General features: G+C 33.1%; 3 protein-coding genes across 3 annotated transcripts in view; all 3 read left to right on the plus strand.

The window, feature by feature from the left end:
* Positions 1–617: 617 nt before the first annotated feature.
* On the plus strand, positions 618–3,309 carry LOC128029532 (leucine-rich repeat-containing protein 72-like; the record flags this gene model as incomplete). The annotated part of the gene is made up of 3 exons (XM_052617361.1): positions 618–799; positions 879–956; positions 1,794–3,309. Coding segments are annotated over 3 exons (405 nt in total), but the record flags the coding sequence as incomplete, so codon positions are not given.
* A 3,119-nt stretch (positions 3,310–6,428) lies between these two features.
* On the plus strand, positions 6,429–13,550 carry LOC128029533 (O-phosphoseryl-tRNA(Sec) selenium transferase-like). Its single transcript, XM_052617363.1, has 5 exons — positions 6,429–6,450; positions 6,494–6,664; positions 8,614–8,705; positions 10,363–10,475; positions 12,692–13,550. Exons 1-5 carry the CDS (start codon positions 6,429–6,431, stop codon positions 12,819–12,821), a joined length of 528 nt encoding a protein of 175 aa, XP_052473323.1. The 3' UTR covers positions 12,822–13,550.
* A 1,878-nt stretch (positions 13,551–15,428) lies between these two features.
* LOC128029534 (leucine-rich repeat LGI family member 2-like) overlaps positions 15,429–19,175 on the plus strand; it is a 5,885-nt gene continuing 2,138 nt past the window's right edge. The window contains exons 1-6 of the mRNA XM_052617364.1: positions 15,429–15,881; positions 16,078–16,149; positions 17,039–17,110; positions 17,912–17,983; positions 18,069–18,140; positions 18,297–18,466. Coding sequence (XP_052473324.1) covers positions 15,652–15,881; positions 16,078–16,149; positions 17,039–17,110; positions 17,912–17,983; positions 18,069–18,140; positions 18,297–18,466 — 688 coding nt within the window. The 5' untranslated portion in view covers positions 15,429–15,651. The remainder of the gene's footprint in view (positions 15,882–16,077; positions 16,150–17,038; positions 17,111–17,911; positions 17,984–18,068; positions 18,141–18,296; positions 18,467–19,175) is intronic.

Consider the following 19,175-nt stretch of genomic DNA (forward strand, 5'->3'; position numbering starts at 1 on the left):
TGACTGCTTCTATTGTTCTCATTTTTAAGTCGCTTTGGATAAAAGCGTCTCCTAACTGACTAAATATATATGTATGAAGAATTTGTGGGTATAATATTTCAGTTGACTTTATTTTGGTATCCTCACATTCATAAATTAACTCTGGTGTCCTGCACCCACTAGTAGAAAAATATAAAAAATTAGATCTGGTGTCTGAATAATTTGTGAGCCTGGAGTACCCACCAAGTCTGAAGTAGCTCAGGTCTATTTGTAGCAATTGACAACAATAAGGGTCAAAATTATTAAATTTTCTTAAATATCATGTTAAATTAAGATATTTTATAAATTTTCTAATGTAAACATATCAAACCTTCATTTTTGATTATTAATATGCATAGCTAAGAACTTCCTTTTTAATAATTTTAAAGGAGATTTTCTCAATATTCAAGCCTCAGATTCCAGATTTTCAAATTGCTGTGTTTCAACCAAATATAAAACCATGCACGTATAAACGTACAAATCTCAATTAAAAAAAAGTACCCTTATGACTGGTTTTGTGGTCTCGGTCACATTTTTGTTTGGACTGTGTGTGTAGGTTTAACTTGTCATGTGATTGCTCTTAACTGAGTTGTTAACGGAACCCGGCTCTTTTGGGCAGTTTGGAGAAGCTCAGCACACTCATCCTGGACTGCAATAACTACAGCGCGCATGTTAAATTCCCCTACATGCCCAGCCTCACCACCCTGTGGATCAACAAGAACAAAATCAGCAACCTCCCCATTATAGTGGAGGAGATCTGCTGCAAGTTCCCAAACATCAAGTGAGTTCAGAATCCCATTCACTCATGCATTAGCAGTGTTTTATACGTGCAGTGATTTATCTGTTTGGTTCCATTGTAGGATTCTCAGTATGATGAACAATGAAGCAGCACCCAGTTACTTTAATGGAGGCAGTCTCACGCAGTATATGGATTACAGGTAAGCATGAGAAGAGGAGATGTACCGTACTCTAAGAAATATGCAGTTAAATAGTAAGTATTATATTGCTGATATATACATTTTACTTTGTTATAATTCATCCTGGATCTGTTTGGAAAACTACAGATAGTACATACCCTTTGAAGAAAAGAACGCTTTAGCATACTTCTTTAAAATGGTTAATATCCTTTAAAAGAATATACTTAAGAAGTGTAAAATTAATGTAATGTCTTCAGATACTTCATTGTATGTTAAATACAATTGAAGAAAATTTATTACAATTAAAATTTATATCACCTGCAATTACTTTAGGGTGATTTTTGACCCACTAAAGCATGACTTAAGTTGATCTTTATGTGTAATTTCATGTTTTATGTAAAGTACTGCTTAAAACTAAAATATACTTTATTTTCATTTCTGTTGAAACGTATATGTCATGCATTTGTAATTACACATCTGTAATGATAATGATGCAATATAGTAAAAAAAGAAAATTTTATATATATATATATATATATATATATATATATATATATATATATATATATATATATATATATATATATATATATATATATATATATATATAATTTATAACAAAATTAAGTTTTGATATATTTACGGTAGGAAATTTACAAAATATCTTCATGGAACATGATCTTTACCGAATATCCTAAATATTTTTGGAATGAAAGACAAATCAATCCTTTTGACTCATACAATGTATTTTTGGCTGTTGCTGCAAATATACCCCAGAGACTCAAGACTGGTTCTGTGCTCCAGGGTCACATCTGTACTATAACAGTCCATAGCAACTGCTCTATTTGTGTTTGACAGGCAGTATGTGATCAGTCAGATCCCGGGTCTGGAGGTGCTGGATGACACAGAGGTGCAGGAGAAAGAGCGTGAAGTGGCCCGAAAGACCTACAGGATGCAGAGGATGAGAGAAGGCAGTCGGAGGAGGAAGGAGCTTCATCGCTAACACATTCCCTTCAGTCCACAAACAACCAAAGCATGCCTTCCAGACTTCATGAGCTTTAAAGCCTTTACTCATGCAACAGATCATATTCAAACTTGGATTTAAAGTTATGACGCCAGAAATATTTAAATATTTTAACATGCAACCAGTAAATGTCAGGGTTATTTGTTGCCAGGGTTAGTAAACTGTAGGCCTATTAAATAGAAGAACACAATGAAAGTATGTACAGTATCTTCATATTGCTATTACCACCATAAAAGTCATAGAAATCGAACAAATAGAATAGCAATACGAGAATAACATCATAAGTTTTTAATTATAATAGTCTAAATTCCAAGAATGAAGTCATAGCATTATGAGGTTAGTCATAATATTTTGAGATTAATGTCTTCATATTTCTGTTGCCATCAGTTAATGCGAGTTACATAATCAGATGACTTTTTTTCAGGTAGCTATCTAAAATTACAAGTTGAAAATATCTCAAAAGTAATGCAAAAGTTAGTTTCTATAAAACGTTTCCCCAGCACTGGCTGTCACCATAAAATAAGCAATAAGCCAGTGGCACTGCAGTCTATTTTATTGCTCAGATATAACAGCTGCTAAAACAGATTATTGATTAAAAATCAGCTGTATGATTTAGTGATAAGGCTTATCTCTGATAACCTCTTCACAGAACCACATGAACTACTATATTTATCTCAGCTGCATGTTTGAGTGTCTTATTGTACAGTATGTTCTTGAAATCAAATCACATTTCATTTTTCCTCATCTAATGCAGTATGCAGGAAGTTTTGAAATTGGACTGCAAATTATATTTTTATAAGCTACAAGATCCATGCACATGAATCAGATATGTCTAACTAATTTATGTAAGCATGAAGACGGATGTTAGACATATGCTCTGTGGTGTTTATTAGCCTACAGTGGTAATTAACTAACTATGGCCTTTAACACACATTCATTACAGAGCAGAGAAACAGGCGCAGAAGCACTGAATCATTACCGTAATACACAATATTATAAACAATCAGTCAAAACTGGTTATTATAAACTGTGCAAAAGCATCCTAAGCTATGGTTGTTCTTATATGTCTTATATACCCCTTTCAGAATATGCAACATTTTAATAATCTAACTTCATGAGAGGAAATGTGTTTTGATGTTTCATTTCTGTAAACTTGAATTGATGTGCAAAATTTGTTTAACGATTTTTTTCATTTAGTTCCCTTCAAGAAGCTAATACTTTTGTACGCAGAAGACAAAATAAGTACAATTTACCATGCATTTCATTCAAAAAGTTTACACCCCTTCTGACTCTTGCTGATGTCTCTCTCTTTTTTTATTTGTTTTATTAAAGTAGCCCAATCTATTTTCAGTTTCACTGAGAGAGAGTTTATTTATTCACCAAAAAGGCTATTCTTAATCTTCACCCTGGACAAAATGTTAACAAGTCATTCTAAAAACAAAAATAGAGCATATACACACACATCCACATGCAAAGAAGAAATAAAAAGTACTAAAAAATACAAATACACAATTGCAGAATGCATATAAAAATCAAACTAAAATACAATAGTAGAAAGATATCTAAACTAAATTAAATTTAGTTAAAATAAGGACAACAAAAACACGAGAATAAAGTATTTTATTTATTAAGTATAAAGAATATTCTTGTGGTTTGGATTAACCTATAGGCTACCATTGGCACTGGTATCAAATTAAAAAAAGAAATAATTCAATTAGAATTGTTTTTCAATAGATACAAAATATATGTGAAATACTATCACTAAACCCTACTCTGAAAGTACAGTGTCAGTGTCAGTTTTTCGAAATTGAGATGTATACATCACATGAAAGCTGAATAAATAGCTTTCCATTGATGTATGGTTTATTAGGATCGGACCGTATTTGTTTGAGATACAGCTACTTGAAAATCTGGAATCTGAAAATCTGAGGATGCAAAAAAATCTAAATATTGAGAAAATCATCTTTAAAGTGGTCCAAATGAAGTTCTTAGCAATGCAAAACCAAAATTAAGTTTTTATTATTTATGGTAGGAAATTTACAAAATATATTTTTGGAACATGATCTTCTCTTAATATCGTAATGATTTTTGGCATAATAGAAAAATCTATAATTTTGACACATACAATGTATTTTTTGGCTATTGCTACAAATATAACCCAGAGACGACTGCTTTTGTGCTCCAGGGTCACATATTTTAAAAAGGTTTAAGTTGTATTACAGCCCCCCTCCCCCAAGTCTTTACCTTCTTCAGTTGAGAATTTATTTAATCTCTGAAGCAAGAGCACACAGAATGTGTATGCTGTGCATTTAAGTGCTTAATCACAAAGTACACGTAAGAATACTTTTAAAAGACTATTTTACTTTATGGGTAATTGAAAAAGATATACGCAATCTGAATGAGTTTAGTTTCAGATACTAAATAGCACTTGTTTTTGCACTTAATTGCAATTAAAATTAAAATGTATTACAGTTTGAAATACATTAAAGTGTTACTGATCATTTATCAAAAATTGCTATTGAAGAAATAGAAAATGTGCAAAAAATGAACTCACCCTTATGGCATATAAAATGTAAATGATATAAATTAATTTGCAAGTTTTGAGAATAATAATATAAAGATTAAACATTATTATAATTATTATTTTATACATGTTATTCCTATGCTTTGAGACTGTACACATGTACGCGTGGATCGGGGACTTTTAATTTGAAACTATGACGCGAACAAAAGGAGGAGTCTAAATCCGGAAGTAAACAGTTCTTTTTAGAAGCTGATCATTTTGAAAATCGAGACTGTTAGAAAGTGTTTCATCTCACGTCTGCGTCTCTCTAACGCAACAGTCACACAGACAGAATACTCTTCACTCCTAACAAGTTTAAACTCAGAGAAGCCTGCAGCGCTTCTGAATCAAGATGAACAGCGAGATGAGCTGTGCTCATGTATTCTTGTATTGAGTCTCTTGCCGTGGCGCGAGGGGGCGGACACGTGATCGGCTCAGAATCATAGACAGTAAAATAAATGCATTTTTTCAATGTGCACATTGAATTTTGCTACATTCATTGCGGGACACTGAATGAAAATGCAATCGTAAGTGTCTTGACTGTGAGTGTTGATGCAATTAAGAAAAATAGCGTTTGAATGATAATTTTGCCACAGTTTTTGCTTGAACATGTTAGACATATCTAATCTGAATGTACTGACAAGAATTCATGGTGAACTAAAATATGCTTCAATGTAATTTCTGTTGAAACTTGTTTGTCACAAATTTAAATATATTCATAATAACACCTTAAAAATGTATAGTTGATTAAAGTTAAAATTATAATCGAGTAGTTAACATTTGCTTAAGTTTGTTAGTAGGGCTGTGCAACAAAATCGAATGTAATTTTCATGCGCATATTGTCAGTAAAGGCACTCCACTAGTATATCTCCATCACATGCGTTCAGATCAGGATTGCCAGGTTTTCAAAACAAAACCAGAGATGTTCCGATACCCTTTTTCTCTTCCCAATACCGATTCCGATACCTGGGCTCAGGGTATCGGCCGATACCGAGTACTGATCCGATACCTGGTCTCAGGGTATCGGCTGAGTACTGATCCGATACCTGGGTGTGTATCTGTATACAGCTGTTTATACTACTAGCCTTGTGTTAATTGCTAGAATTATTTTATGGTGTGCTTCAGACTTATCCCTTAATAAAACATGAACAAATACATGGCGAACTACTGTATTCATTACAGTATTTTTATTATCTGACATGAATTTGACAGTAATATTATTTATTTTTTTTAAGCAAAAAATAACTTCAAATGCAGCCAATAATCTAACAACGCAAACTAAAAATGGTATTTTAGTTTTACAATATAACTGTTTAAAAAAACTGCAACAAATAAGTCTAGGAATATAAAAAAATATATATTAATCAGATAATCTCTTTACAACAAAACAAGTAAAAAAAAACAAGCAAGAATTTGCAGGAGTAATATTTAAATAGTATTTTGCATTCAATTAAATAGTATAGTATATGATAGATGGTATAAATCCTGATATAACTTTTAAATCATTTCACAATGGATTAAAAAGTAAATGTGTAAAAGAAACATACTTATACTTTACACAACAAGGTATTTTTCACTAATAAATAATATTTAATAATAAAAAAAGTAAACACTGTAACCAGCAGGGTTTACTAGGAGTAAACAACAAATTTGTGTGCATCGGGAATCACAATCTTTTATATACATATATAATTTAGTCAATATATGAAATTTTTTTATTGTATTTTTTTCTTTTTGAATCTGAGAAACACTAATGGAGAAAATATATTTATTAATTTTGTAGTTAAATTAAATTGATTTAAAGTCTATTTATTTAATTGTCTTCTTACAGTCTCGAGGAGCTTGCTGTTCTGTGTGCAAAGCATGATATTCCTCATTTAGTCAATAATGGAGTGCAGTCATCAAAATGTATGCACCTTATTCAGCAGGTAACAGTTCAGCTTTTTTGTGTAAATCTACTACAAAATGTAGTTTACTTCAGAGAAACCCTATTGGCTTATGAAGTGTTTTTGTATGGGGCTCACATTGGGAGAATCGATGCCTTTGTCCAAAGTCTTGATAAAAACCCGGTCCCGGTCAGCGTTGCCATTATCGCAGGCTTCGATGTGAGCTTCATTACAGAGATCAGTAAGATGTATCCAGGTATGCTTATTCTCTTTAAACTGCAAACATGTTACAGATGAGTGATCCATACAAAACTTATTTCTGAAATCTGTATGCAAGAGTCTGAAAAACAGTAAAAAAAAACAAAAAAAAACTGCAGTCCTCTTAACTATAAGCTGCAACATTTGTATAAAGGAATTAAAAATATACCATTTAGCAGTAGCCAACATTATGACATTTACACAACATCTTTGCGGGGGAAAAAAATGCATGCCACATCTCACTAAAGTCACAAAAATGACTTATCACTTTTGGAGTAAATGCATTTATTTACAAAGTTAGTATTCGACATACAATTATCTTATTTTATTACATTATTTTATTTCTGCTTGTCTAGTGACGGGGAAAAAGCATACATGCTTACATTAAGCTAAAATGCAATGCTGGGCGTTATGAGTCAAAGTTCTCACACAAAGCCTATTCAGTAAATGATAAAAAAAAATATTCAAAATTTTTCAGCTGTTTTCTGTGCTGTTTCATCGTTTTTAATGTAACAATGCAATGTTATATTAAGTAGTATTATTTTCTTAAATCCTTTTCTTGCATCTTTACTGGTTGACACTAATTATTTATGTTGAAAAACGTTCACTTAGCATATATATAAAAAAAAGTTGTGGTGAAAATTTGCAATCCTAGATGCCCTGTATTGCAATTTTGCCTATTTTTTTTTACATTTACCCTAAATTTACCCTGGTTTCCAAAAGACATGGTAAAGGGTGAAGAAATAATTGAATGCTTTGATCTCTGAAGGTAAAGCATGCTGAATATTTTCTGTTCTGAATGTGCATTTCTCAGTTCATACAGTAATACTCCATCATGTATTTCCTCTTGCATAAGCTGTCTCTAGAGACCTGGGAAGTGTTTTTGTTTGTGCCGCTCTCTGCTGGCTCCCACATACTGTATCCCTCCCACCTTTTTCTGCACTGCAGAGGAATCCCCAAACACTACTAATATTGATTCTCTTGAGTGCGCTAGAGAGAGTAAGACTGGGGGGGTGCACTTATAATTTAGTCCATTGTTACTTAGCTCTGCTGCATCTTTTCAGAATGCCTGATGATAGTTTACTAAAATACATTCTTATTTGCTCCTCTTTTACTAGTAAATAGAAAGTAAATACTGTTTATCAAATCATTATCAAATCAAATGATATGCATAACGCTCAGGGATGCAACGGAATTAAAATTCATGCTGACAGCAATAAGCTGATTGTTATTTTCATGTTATGGCAGATAACATTTTATGCTGTTAGTATTTTACATTAAATATTCAAAACTAAAAGCACTTACTTTAAATGTTTTGAATGTATGCATCACAGCATTATATGGTATTTCGTTGTTTGATTATTTGTGCTTTTACAGATTAAGCATTAGTTGCATATCTAAATCTAAATGCAAATATGAGCATGTATAAACATGCAACATCAGTCATTACCACTACAATCTAAAAAATATATATATATTTTTATTAAGGTTTTATTTAATTTTTTTGTGCTTTTAAAGATATTAACCATTAGATGCATATCTAAATTAAAATATGATCATGCATAAACATGCAACATCAGTCATTACCACAAAAATCTTTACAAAAACTGATAACTCTTATATTGTAAAGGATTTTAAATGTTTTTATTTTTATTAATTATTAGTTTTGAGGTTTTGTTATTAAATCTTTAAAAGACTGATAAATCTTATATTTTACAGAATGAAAATATATATATTAGTTTTGAGGTTTTAAATTATTTGTGGTTTTAAAGATGAGCATTAGATGCATATCTAAATGCATATTACTGTTGACATGAACTGTTATGGTACCCGCATGCATCCTTGTTATGTTTGTACTCGACTCTCTTTATGAACTGCAATAAAGTCTTACTATGATAAGCATGTCTTTAATGCATTACAGGATTGAGATGATGTGCTCTTGTGCAGGTCGAGCTTCTGCGTCCCCGTCTCTAGACGTCCTCATTACGCTGCTCACACTGGGAGCCAATGGCTACAAGAAACTCTTGTCTGAGAGGAAGGTGAAAATATTTCAGAAACTCAAACATTGTCTTAACTTCTGTTTATGGCTGTGTGGTATCAGTGTTAATTTAGTATTATTTATAGACTTTTATAGTTTTTATTTATATTTTGCTTTCAGATTCAATTTATCTGGTATTTCTGATGTAATTATGGCAAAACTGGCTTTATATTAACACAAATATTTTTATTAACAAAAACAGGACTGTTGTAATATAAAATTAATGAAATTCATTTTGTAATTCCAGAAGTTTCTAGAATAAAAACAATAGTTCAAAAATTTACAGAAAAAAATGAAGTAAATTTGTTTTCAATGTACAGTTTTATATTGTGTGTGTGTGTGTGTGTGTGTGTGCGTGCACGTTTAGCATTTCAAGTAAGTTACTCAATGTTACCCAATGAGACTCCAGTACATGCAGGAAAACACCATTAGCCTTCATGTGATAAGACACTTACAGAGCTAATCGATTCACTACTAATGCATCCGGATTATTAATAATTTACATTATTATGTTCTCTGTGGGCAGAGTCAGTTTCTAACATGGTCTAACCAAAGGAGAATCAATTTCTGACTTTAACATTGTGAAAAAGACGTGCAATTTAGAATACTTTTAAAAAGAGTACTAGAGAAATAATGTATTTTAAAAGAATATACTTAAGTGTGAACTGAATGTAATACTTTGAGACAATTCATTTCAATTAAATGAAAATATATTATAATTTACATTTATATTAAATGCAATTAGCTGCTTTTTCGACCCATTTAAGTTGGTCATGTAAATACATCTTTATATGTGATTTTAAATGATTTCTGTTGTCTTTAAAATATGGTTTAAGTACTGAATGTACTTAAAGGCATTTATGGTAAACTAAGATATATGTTAATATCTAAATATAAAAATAAATATAAGATATATTCGAAATTACACGTATGCAGTTGCAATGTTTTACATTTAAAGTATATTAACTGTAATGTTGATTAAAACAATACAGTTAAAATTATAATCAAGGATTACTTGGTATTAAAATACTTTGTCAACATTTATTAGTATTTAAAATTTATTTACATTTTAAAGTAAAACTTTGAAAAGTGTACTTAAGTGTGTACTTAAGTGATGAAAGTGTCTCTCTTTAACTACATTTCAGTGGCATTTTATATCATTATAGCATTATAATAGTATAATATTACATCTGCAGGTTTTATTTAAAAAAAAAAAAAAAAAAAAGTGTTGCTGTGTGGTTGTTTTTTAACTGGCTGCTAGGATGAGTTTCATTTGCATAATTTGAGCTGCTGCATAATACTAATTCTAATAATAATAATGAACCCTCAAGAACTCTGTGTTCTCATAGTGTAGATCTCAGACGTCTTACTAACAGCATCATAATAGGGGCCCATAACCTGAGGGCCTCCTACAGTTCATTTGTAATTGATCCCAACGGTGGACGCAGCTCATTCTGTGATGCAGTTATACTTAAGCGTCAGATGGGAAAGCAGGAGAAGGGTAGGGTGGCTGGAGAGGGAAGCAGGTGCTGGGTTTACTGTAGACCAGCAGACATAGAAGTGCAACATTAGCAGAAAACAGAATGTGTGACAGAAAAAGAAAAAAAGCTATGAAGAGTGGAGAGCTATTTATAACTGTAGTTGTGTACGGCCCGCAGGAGCTGTATGGCCACCTGGCGCAGGAGATGAGCGCTGTAGCCGAGAGACACGGGGAGAGACTGCTGCATACGCCACACAAGCCAATAACACTGGGTGAAGAGTCATGTGTCATGTGAGCAAGAGTTCAATAACAGTTCATTAAACAAGGGTTTCATTAATACGTTTTCTCTGTAAATAATGTTTCTAAAAATAGCTTTTGCATGTCACACGAGAGGTCAGGGTTAGTCCCTGCTGGCAGGTCCTGTAACCACACCATCTGGCCAAGCACTCTAGTGACCACCGTACAAAAGTGGCCACGTGTTTTGACTGAATGTTTTTGTTTTCATGTGCAAGCAACATTTAAAATACATTAAATGTTTATTATTATTATTTTGAAACATTTTCAATGTGAAAAAGTGTCCCACTTAGGACTGTGAGCATTATTGTGGTGCCATCAGCCAACCATCCTTGTAAAAAAGAAGTGCACTTAATTGTATATAATGTGCGCTTGTAGTGTACTTTAAAACTTAAATATACATATATTAGAAACTACATTCAGAAAACAACATTAATGAAATAAAACGCCACTTAAGTGACTTAAAGAGAGACACTTTTAGGACTGTTACTTAACACACTTAAGTATGTTTTAAAAAAGTGCCCTTTGAAGTACATTTAAAATTATTGTTTTAATCTTTTGTTGTGTTTTAAAGAAGTACACTGATGTGTTGACTAACATACTAAATCACATGTAAAGTATTTGATTATAATTTTAACTGAAATTTTAGTACATTTAAAGTTAATTTATTTTGAATGTAATAAAATGCATCTTCATCATTACAAATGTATAATTACAAAATGCCATTAAATTTTTTTGTTTATAATAAATGCTTGTACGCTTTGCAGTACACTTTACAGTACAAATTATGAAATTGCATATAAAGATGTACTTAGGTCTTACTTAAGTTATTCAAAAAAAACTGAAGTTCAGCTAATTGCATTTAATATAAATGTAAACAATTTTTGTTTCTGTTTGTGTCATTAATCTGGCAACCTGCTTGCATCAAGTCTGAAGAGGATGGGCTGAGTGAAAAAAAACCCCTCTCTAATATTCCAATTTGGACTGCAATACCTAGTTCAACCACTCGGTGTCAATCCTACATACAGCACCTTTTAAGTATTGTTTCTGTGATAAATACACTTTTAAAATGACAATAGTAAACACTCATTTTCGGTTAAAGGAGGTTCATCACTGAGTTCAGTGATGTCATCATCCAGCTCAGTTCAGTTTAATCATTTGCAGTAAAGTAAAGATGAGTTTCTTTCTTTATTAGAACAGATTTGGAGAAATGTAGCATTACATCACTTGGTTCCTTTGCAGTGAATGGGTGCCGTCAGAATGAGAGTCCAAACATCTAAAAAACATCACAACAATCACAATAATATACAGTATTATCGAAAAAGAGTCTGGATGGACTCCAGTCCATCAATTGACATCTCATGCCAAAAGTAAAAACATTGGAGTTTTTTTCAGTGGAGGAAGCAATATTCCAGACTTTTACAGTTTGAAATGTAAACATCTTAATGATGGAAACTACTAAAAAGAAAACAGCAAATTTTTATTTTAGGGCGAACTATTCCTTTAATATTTTCCGCCGGACAGTAGTTGACCTGCTGTAATATTAATGAAAGCTTCTTTCTGCTGTCCGCTTTCATCATTTAAATGGGAGTCATTCTCATTCTCAAGGGTTTATCCTGTAGCATTATCCTCTCCACCTCCTTTTAGTCTGTCACAGACTGTGCACTCTGTCTGCAGTGAATAAATATGACAGAAGAATTTAAGACCGACCTAAGTGTCTGCAGTGAATTTAGAAAGAGCAAGGAAACTCTGCTGGAAAAGAACCGCTGTCTGTATCGGCATAATAGAGAGACTCTATTTGTCTTCAGTAATCTTTTAGAGGACCAGTTTAATTTATCATCGTTAGCTAGAAATGGATCATTGTAGTGGTAATATTAGGATGGCATAATTAATGCAGAACAGTGTTTATATTGTCCATATGACATCTAAACTCGGTTTGTATACTGGATCGGCTATGCATTCATAAAAAGTCTGCCTGTATTATATTAAAGTAAAAAATAAATTAAATTATTACAAAGTGCACTTTTAAAAGTGTGCTAAAGTGCGTTAAGTCACTTAAGTGATCTTTTATTTTTATTAATATATTCTCTGCAAGCAGTCTTTCAAAAAAATCTACTTTTAAGACTGGATGTATGCTGTAAGTGCACATTCAGTACAATTAAGTGCACTTCTTTTTCACAAGACTTGTTCACTGGTCTATTATTTCCCTGCAGGGTCGTCCCGCTGGGTGTGGAGCAGACCGTGAGCAAACACACGTTTCGTGGCTTCATGTCGCATGCAGATGCCTATCCATGTCCGTACTTTAACGCAGCCTCTGCTATTAGAATAACAGAGATGATATAACTCTGTGCATCAAGAGACTCGATAAATGCCTCAAGAGCGTTAACAAGGAAACTCCTGCAGAGAAGAGTGAGTCAGGATCGCCAGTTGAAGATGACCAAACCTTGCCCTGATGCTCTGGGGGAAAGAGTTACATAGGAATATTCTTTTCATAATTTGATCTTGTTGCAATAACCTCGTGTTTGAATGTTGATTTATCAGCATATGGCCACAAATGCATTCGTTTGTTTCCCCGATGCTCAATAAATGCTTTTTGACCCATGTTTGAAAGTATAACGGACAATACATACATTATTTTGTCATTTCAATTCATCTGGTTCTGCTGCGTTTTACACAGTCGTAGTTGAATAGACAATGCAGAGGGAATTCTCTGTTTTAAACAATATCAAAGGAAAATGAAAGAGTTTTTTTATTATTATTTCTGAATCAAAACAAATAAAATATTTGTATTCACTCAGAATGCAAATAAGGTACCAAATGTCTCTTTATGTACCAAACCCTGCAACGATACCTGCGATTTAATTTATACAGATTTTAATAAACACACTCTCATCTCAGGCACCTGGAGACAATCTAGTTCTAGTAATGATTGCCCTTAAGATTAATATAAAAATATTAAGCACCAAATTAATGTAGATAAACTTCAGTAAAACCTCATAAGGCTCCCATTAGATTCTTAAACTTTATTTATTATTATTTTATTTTTTAGAATGTGTTTCACTTTAAACCATATTGCACAAACATATAAATATATAGATTTTTTTTTTTTTTAAATAGATTAAAAAAAATGATTTAGTTATTTTTCAGGACATATGTTTAACTTTACACATCAAATATTTCTTGTCCTTATTTCGGGTGAGCATATATTCTTTAATGTGTTTTTTTTTTTCATTTAAGCTGTGCAGTCCTCACAAAGTGATCTCTTTCAGAGGAGTGTGTAAAGTGCTAGCTCAGTAACACAATAGAGCAGCGTATGTAATAACATCTGCTGTGTGACGTAGCGGAGGAAGCTGTAGTCTCTGTTTTTGTGTGAGAGGTGTTGAATCAGCTTTGCTCACACCTCACTGTAATGCATTTAGTGTGCAGTCCAGCAGTATTTCTGCTCATGATTTATGTGGAATCAGCCTCTGCTGTTCTCTGCAAACCTTCTGTCTCAGTCCTCCAGCTTCACCGTCTCTCCTGCGCTCCACATCCATCTGTTCAACAAGCTTTAACTCTTCTCCTCTTACTGTTTCCTACTTTTGCTGATACAGCTTTTTCCAACCATTTAGGCTACACTTATTAATTTCCTTTCATCACCAATCACACTGTTTATTATTTCGCATCACCACAGATTAGCCTATGAATTAGGTAAACATAAACATAACATAAAACTAAACAAATATATCAATCACATATATTCACACCCTTCACACACACACACACAAATCACATTGTTGTTGCCATTATTGACAAATCTGCATGCTGATCTTCATTTTTATTTCACATGCACTGTTTTTTTTTTTCACATGCACTGTTTCAGATTGTATTATGTTCATCAGATTGGTTTGGTTAAAGCCCTTTTTGAGTAAACAAATGAAAAACAGGCAACTAATAAAAACAACAACAACAACAACTGCAACTGTTTTAAAACCTCTAGAACCCATTGCAAATCTGTTTATCTCCAATCGAAAAGATAATTATAAAAGACAGCTCCAGATGCTGTACTCTTCATGTTTTACTCAGTCATCAGTATCTGAGGATCGGGTCTCAAAGACTTATTACCTACTTTAACTTTTTGTGTTTGTGGTTTCTAAACAGTTACGGTAAGATAACACATTGTTTTAAATAGATGTTAGCATATTGACTTTTTAAAGAACAGCGAGACGGTCAAATTGCAGAAGAACCCAAGAGAAGAGTTTTGTGGCTTTGTTTACAAATAAACATATTTTAAAGTATATTCTAAATCCCTGCATTTAGTAGAAGCTAATGAATAAAAATACAATATTTAATAGTTAAAATGTATATTTAATAATAAAAATGTAATTAATAGTTAAGAAACATTAGCTTAACAATTTAATTAAAATAACTAAGAGTGATTAATTTAGATTTTTTTTGTATATTGTAAAAATTATTTTTCAAAAATCTAAATAAACCAGATTACTGGAGAGTGTGTTTTACAAGAAAATGTTTCAAGATGTCACGTTTAATTCAAAGTGTTACTTTCCATTTATTTTCAATTATTTGTGAAATTTACTAGCAATTTGTAAAAATGAAACAAAGTAGCATTTTTCTAAAAATAAATCAGATATAATGTGTCACATTTCTGAAGAGTGAAAAAAAAAAGAATTTTAGAAATAAAACACAATTATTTAGCCCTGTAGTGGTTATATATATATTATAATATTAAAAGATATTGCAGTCCGAGTAAATGTAATCTTCACTGTTACATTTGTAGTTGTAACTAAATTTCTGGCTATATTTCTAGACTAAAAAAAAAAAAAAAAAAAAAAAAAAAAAAAATTGGAGTTAATTGTTTATGTGTGAAAGGTTATTGGCTTTTATTTTTTAATGAACCATAGCCTCAACATACTGTTTCAGCGGGAAATACACCAACACAGGAAAGAAACACTGCACTGTAAGTGATTTCATGTGGACTTTGATGACGCAAGAGTAAAAGTCTCTCCATTCTCTAAAATGGAAGATACATTTTCTTATTTCTATTAAAAAGATTGCACATATTTCAGGATTCCTGACTGAATTATCGCATTAATCATGTTCGAGGCTGTTTACCCAGCATCCACCGATGTTGGGCGCACTAATAAATAAATAAGTCGCGAGACCGAGACTGCTGATGTCAGGAGCTTCAGTGCTGCATTTACTGCTGCAGGGTGGACGGATTCACACATGCAACATGCAGACCGTCGTGATCATATCGGCGCTGGTGTTATGCCTGGCATCTTCAGGGAACGCGGGGAAAAAGGTGTTTAAATGCCCTTCCTCGTGCAGCTGCTCCAAGGAGTCTATTATCTGCGTCGGGTCTTCGTATGTCTTGCGATTCATTCCCAACGATGTCAGTTCACTGTGAGTCCACATACTCTTCTGTATTAGATCAGCTGTTAGCCTACACTGGTGTTTGAAGGTGGAAATATAGCATTACAGGACGACTGCTGCTCATAATCAGTCGCATAGCTGTCATCTTTCTATTGTAATGTATGCAACATGGTCTCGTTTTGTGTCAGGCTTGTGATGAATGTCTCATATGACTGGTGTTTTTCAGGAGTATTGTGAATGGGACCTTCTCTGAGATCAAGGAGGCGATGTTCTCACACATGCCATCTTTACAGTTACTGTAAGTTATGCCCATCTGGCTGAGCATATGTGTACGACATGATGTTGAGTCACTCTGGAAACTGATTCTGGTGAACTTAGCATTTGTTGAGAATTTGTAGATTTATTTATTTATAAAAAATAAAATACAAACAAGGACATGGCTCTGGGGTTTTCAGTCGTATTTACTGTAAACTAAAATCTTTTGCTGAAGAAAACACTGTAAAACTGTGTAAATGTATAATTTTTATTAAAGGTTGTTTTCATAAATGTATGCGGTATTGCAAAAAACCCCAAAGAATAACATTATGCAGTCTACCAAATATATTCAGATTCTAGCAAAAACTGTCCAGTTTGCACAGTTGACCCTATAAGTGTTGAATAACCTCAAAAACAGACTAGATTCAATTAGCGGTCTAATGTTAGATTGGAGAATATTTTGGCCTGTATAATAATGCGTTCACTTGAGTAGGAATCTTACTTGGCATATTGAACAATTAATTAAACTTCGTTTTCTCCTTAGTGATTTAGCTCTGGAATCCAGTGTACACCTCAGCTAAACAGTTGAAGGTGACAGATGTCAAATAGAAAGGCCTCTTTCACTCACCTCTAGCTATTTAATAAGTCAGGGAACTTTTGCTTCCAGATAGTGATGGTTTTCCTCCTCTTCACTTTTTGACACTGAGAACACAGTGACTCTGATGACTTCTCCCTGCTGTCATTGGTGTATTGCAGGATGTCAGCAATTTAATACACTGACATAAGAAATATGTGCCTGTCCTAGCACTCATCGACAGTGACAGGGCACTTTTTTATCTACTGTATGTGTATTGCACTGCAGTGTAAACACAGTCTGATTGTTATAATTACACTGACGATGATTGAATGATTGTGGATGTAAACTCTGACAGGTTGCTGAACTCCAATGCTCTCACTACAATACGGGACGATGCATTTTCTGGCCTTCCGCACCTGGAGTACCTGTAAGTCTTTACTCTTTTAAAAAGGTATAATTTCATAGATAAATGGCAAATGTTGTGCTTTTGGTTAATTAAATTAAGGTCTTTTAAATAAGTCAAAAATCTCTCAGATCATCCAGGATGCAAATGTTTTAGTTTTTTCATAGGAACAGATTTGGAGAAAAAAGAGATTTGCATTGGTGATCACTGGCTCACCAGTGGATGCTCTGCAGTGAATGGGTGCCGTCAGAATGATTGTCCAAACAGCTGATAAAAACATCACAATAATCCACACCGCTCCATTCCATCATTTAACATATTTTGAAGTGAAAAGCTACGTGTTTGTAAGTAACAGAACCATCAAGACATTGCAAATGTCTTACTTCCGGCTAAAATATGAGTCCTCTATTCATAATATTACTTTCTCCTGTCTGAATCAGGAGAGAAATATAGAGATCAAGAACCATTTACAAGCAAAACGTCATCGTTATTATGGATTATGGATGGACTCATATTTACCAAAAGCAACGGTTTAACGTTAAAACACCTTAATAATGGATTTGTGTATTACAAAAACAGTTTTTGCTTCACAAGACGTTAACTGATGGACTGGAGTGGCATCTATTACTTGTGGCGTATTGTGATGTTTTTATCAGCTGTTTGGTCTCTCATTTTGACGGCACCCATTCACTTTAGAGGAACCATTGCTCAGCAAGTGATACAATTATGCATTTCTCCAAATCTGATGAAGAAACAAACTAATCTACATCTTGGATGGTACATCTTTATTCACATTCTACTCTTCATTTTCTCTCAATTCTTCAGGTTTATAGAAAACAACAAGATTGAAACAACATCAAAATACTCTTTCAGAGGACTTAGGGATTTGACTCATCTGTACGTTTCTTTTAATCATATTAAATGAACATACGTCTGCCAATTATTTGCACTTTTCTCTAAACTGTTGCTGTATTCCTCCCAGGTCTTTGGCAAACAACAACATTAAAGCTTTGCCCAGAGATCTATTCACTGATCTGGACTCACTGATAGAGCTGTGAGTCTGAGCTTCTGTAAATGCTTACTTAGCAATAACTGTATTATAGTATAGTGCATTGAATATGAGATGATAATGTCTTTTTAAACCTACAGAAATGTACAGTATATAATAAGATCAATGCTTATTGATGTTTTCATCTATATTTTGTTGCAGAGACCTGAGGGGCAATGTGTTTGAGTGTGACTGCCGAGCGAAGTGGCTGATGATGTGGTTAAAGAGCACGAACGCCACTGTATCAGACGTCCTCTGCGCCGGTCCCGAGGAGATGAAGGGGAAACGGCTCAATGACATGACGAGCTTACATAACGAATGCGTCTCTACAGGTATGTGAAAGAGCATGTGCATGGTTCGTAGTGTGATTGGATGATTTTTCAGACTATAAACCCAATTCAGTGGATTGTGTTTGTTATTTATAGCTATTTACCAGATTCCGTGGTAAAAATAAATCTTGAAGTCGACTTGAAATTAATTCAACATATCTGTTTTCTAAATACATGTTATAGATCATATTGTGGACATTTAACGTGTGCAAATGTTTGACCTTTTTATTCTATAACTGGATGTTCTAGTGAAATGACTTCTCTCTGGTGACTCTCCAATCATTTAGTGTGCTTAAATTCTCTCCTGCAAGCTCACGCTCATCTGCCCCAATTTTGAGCGCATCATCCACATCTGAAAATCCAATTAAATACAGATGCATAGAACCAAGTCCTGCACTATATCTTTTTTCTGTATGGAACTAAAAGGAAGAAAGGATTTGTTATTAGTCACTCTTAAAAATAAATGGCTGTTGCAGCAATGCCATAGAAGAACCATTTTTTAGCTCCTCAAAGAATCTTTCATTGAACAATTCTTTGTCTGAAGAACATTTTAATATTCTAAAGAACCCTTTTCCACTACAAAAGCACACTTTGTTGAATGAAAAAGTTATATAGATGTTAAAAGTTTTTCATTGAACCATTGATGCCAATGGAAACCTTTATTTTTTAGTGTAATTCCATTTCATTGAAGTTTTAAAGGCCATGTGGTGTG

Source organism: Carassius gibelio, chromosome A15 (assembly GCF_023724105.1).
Source record: "Carassius gibelio isolate Cgi1373 ecotype wild population from Czech Republic chromosome A15, carGib1.2-hapl.c, whole genome shotgun sequence".
Taxonomy (NCBI): Eukaryota; Metazoa; Chordata; class Actinopteri; order Cypriniformes; family Cyprinidae; genus Carassius; species Carassius gibelio.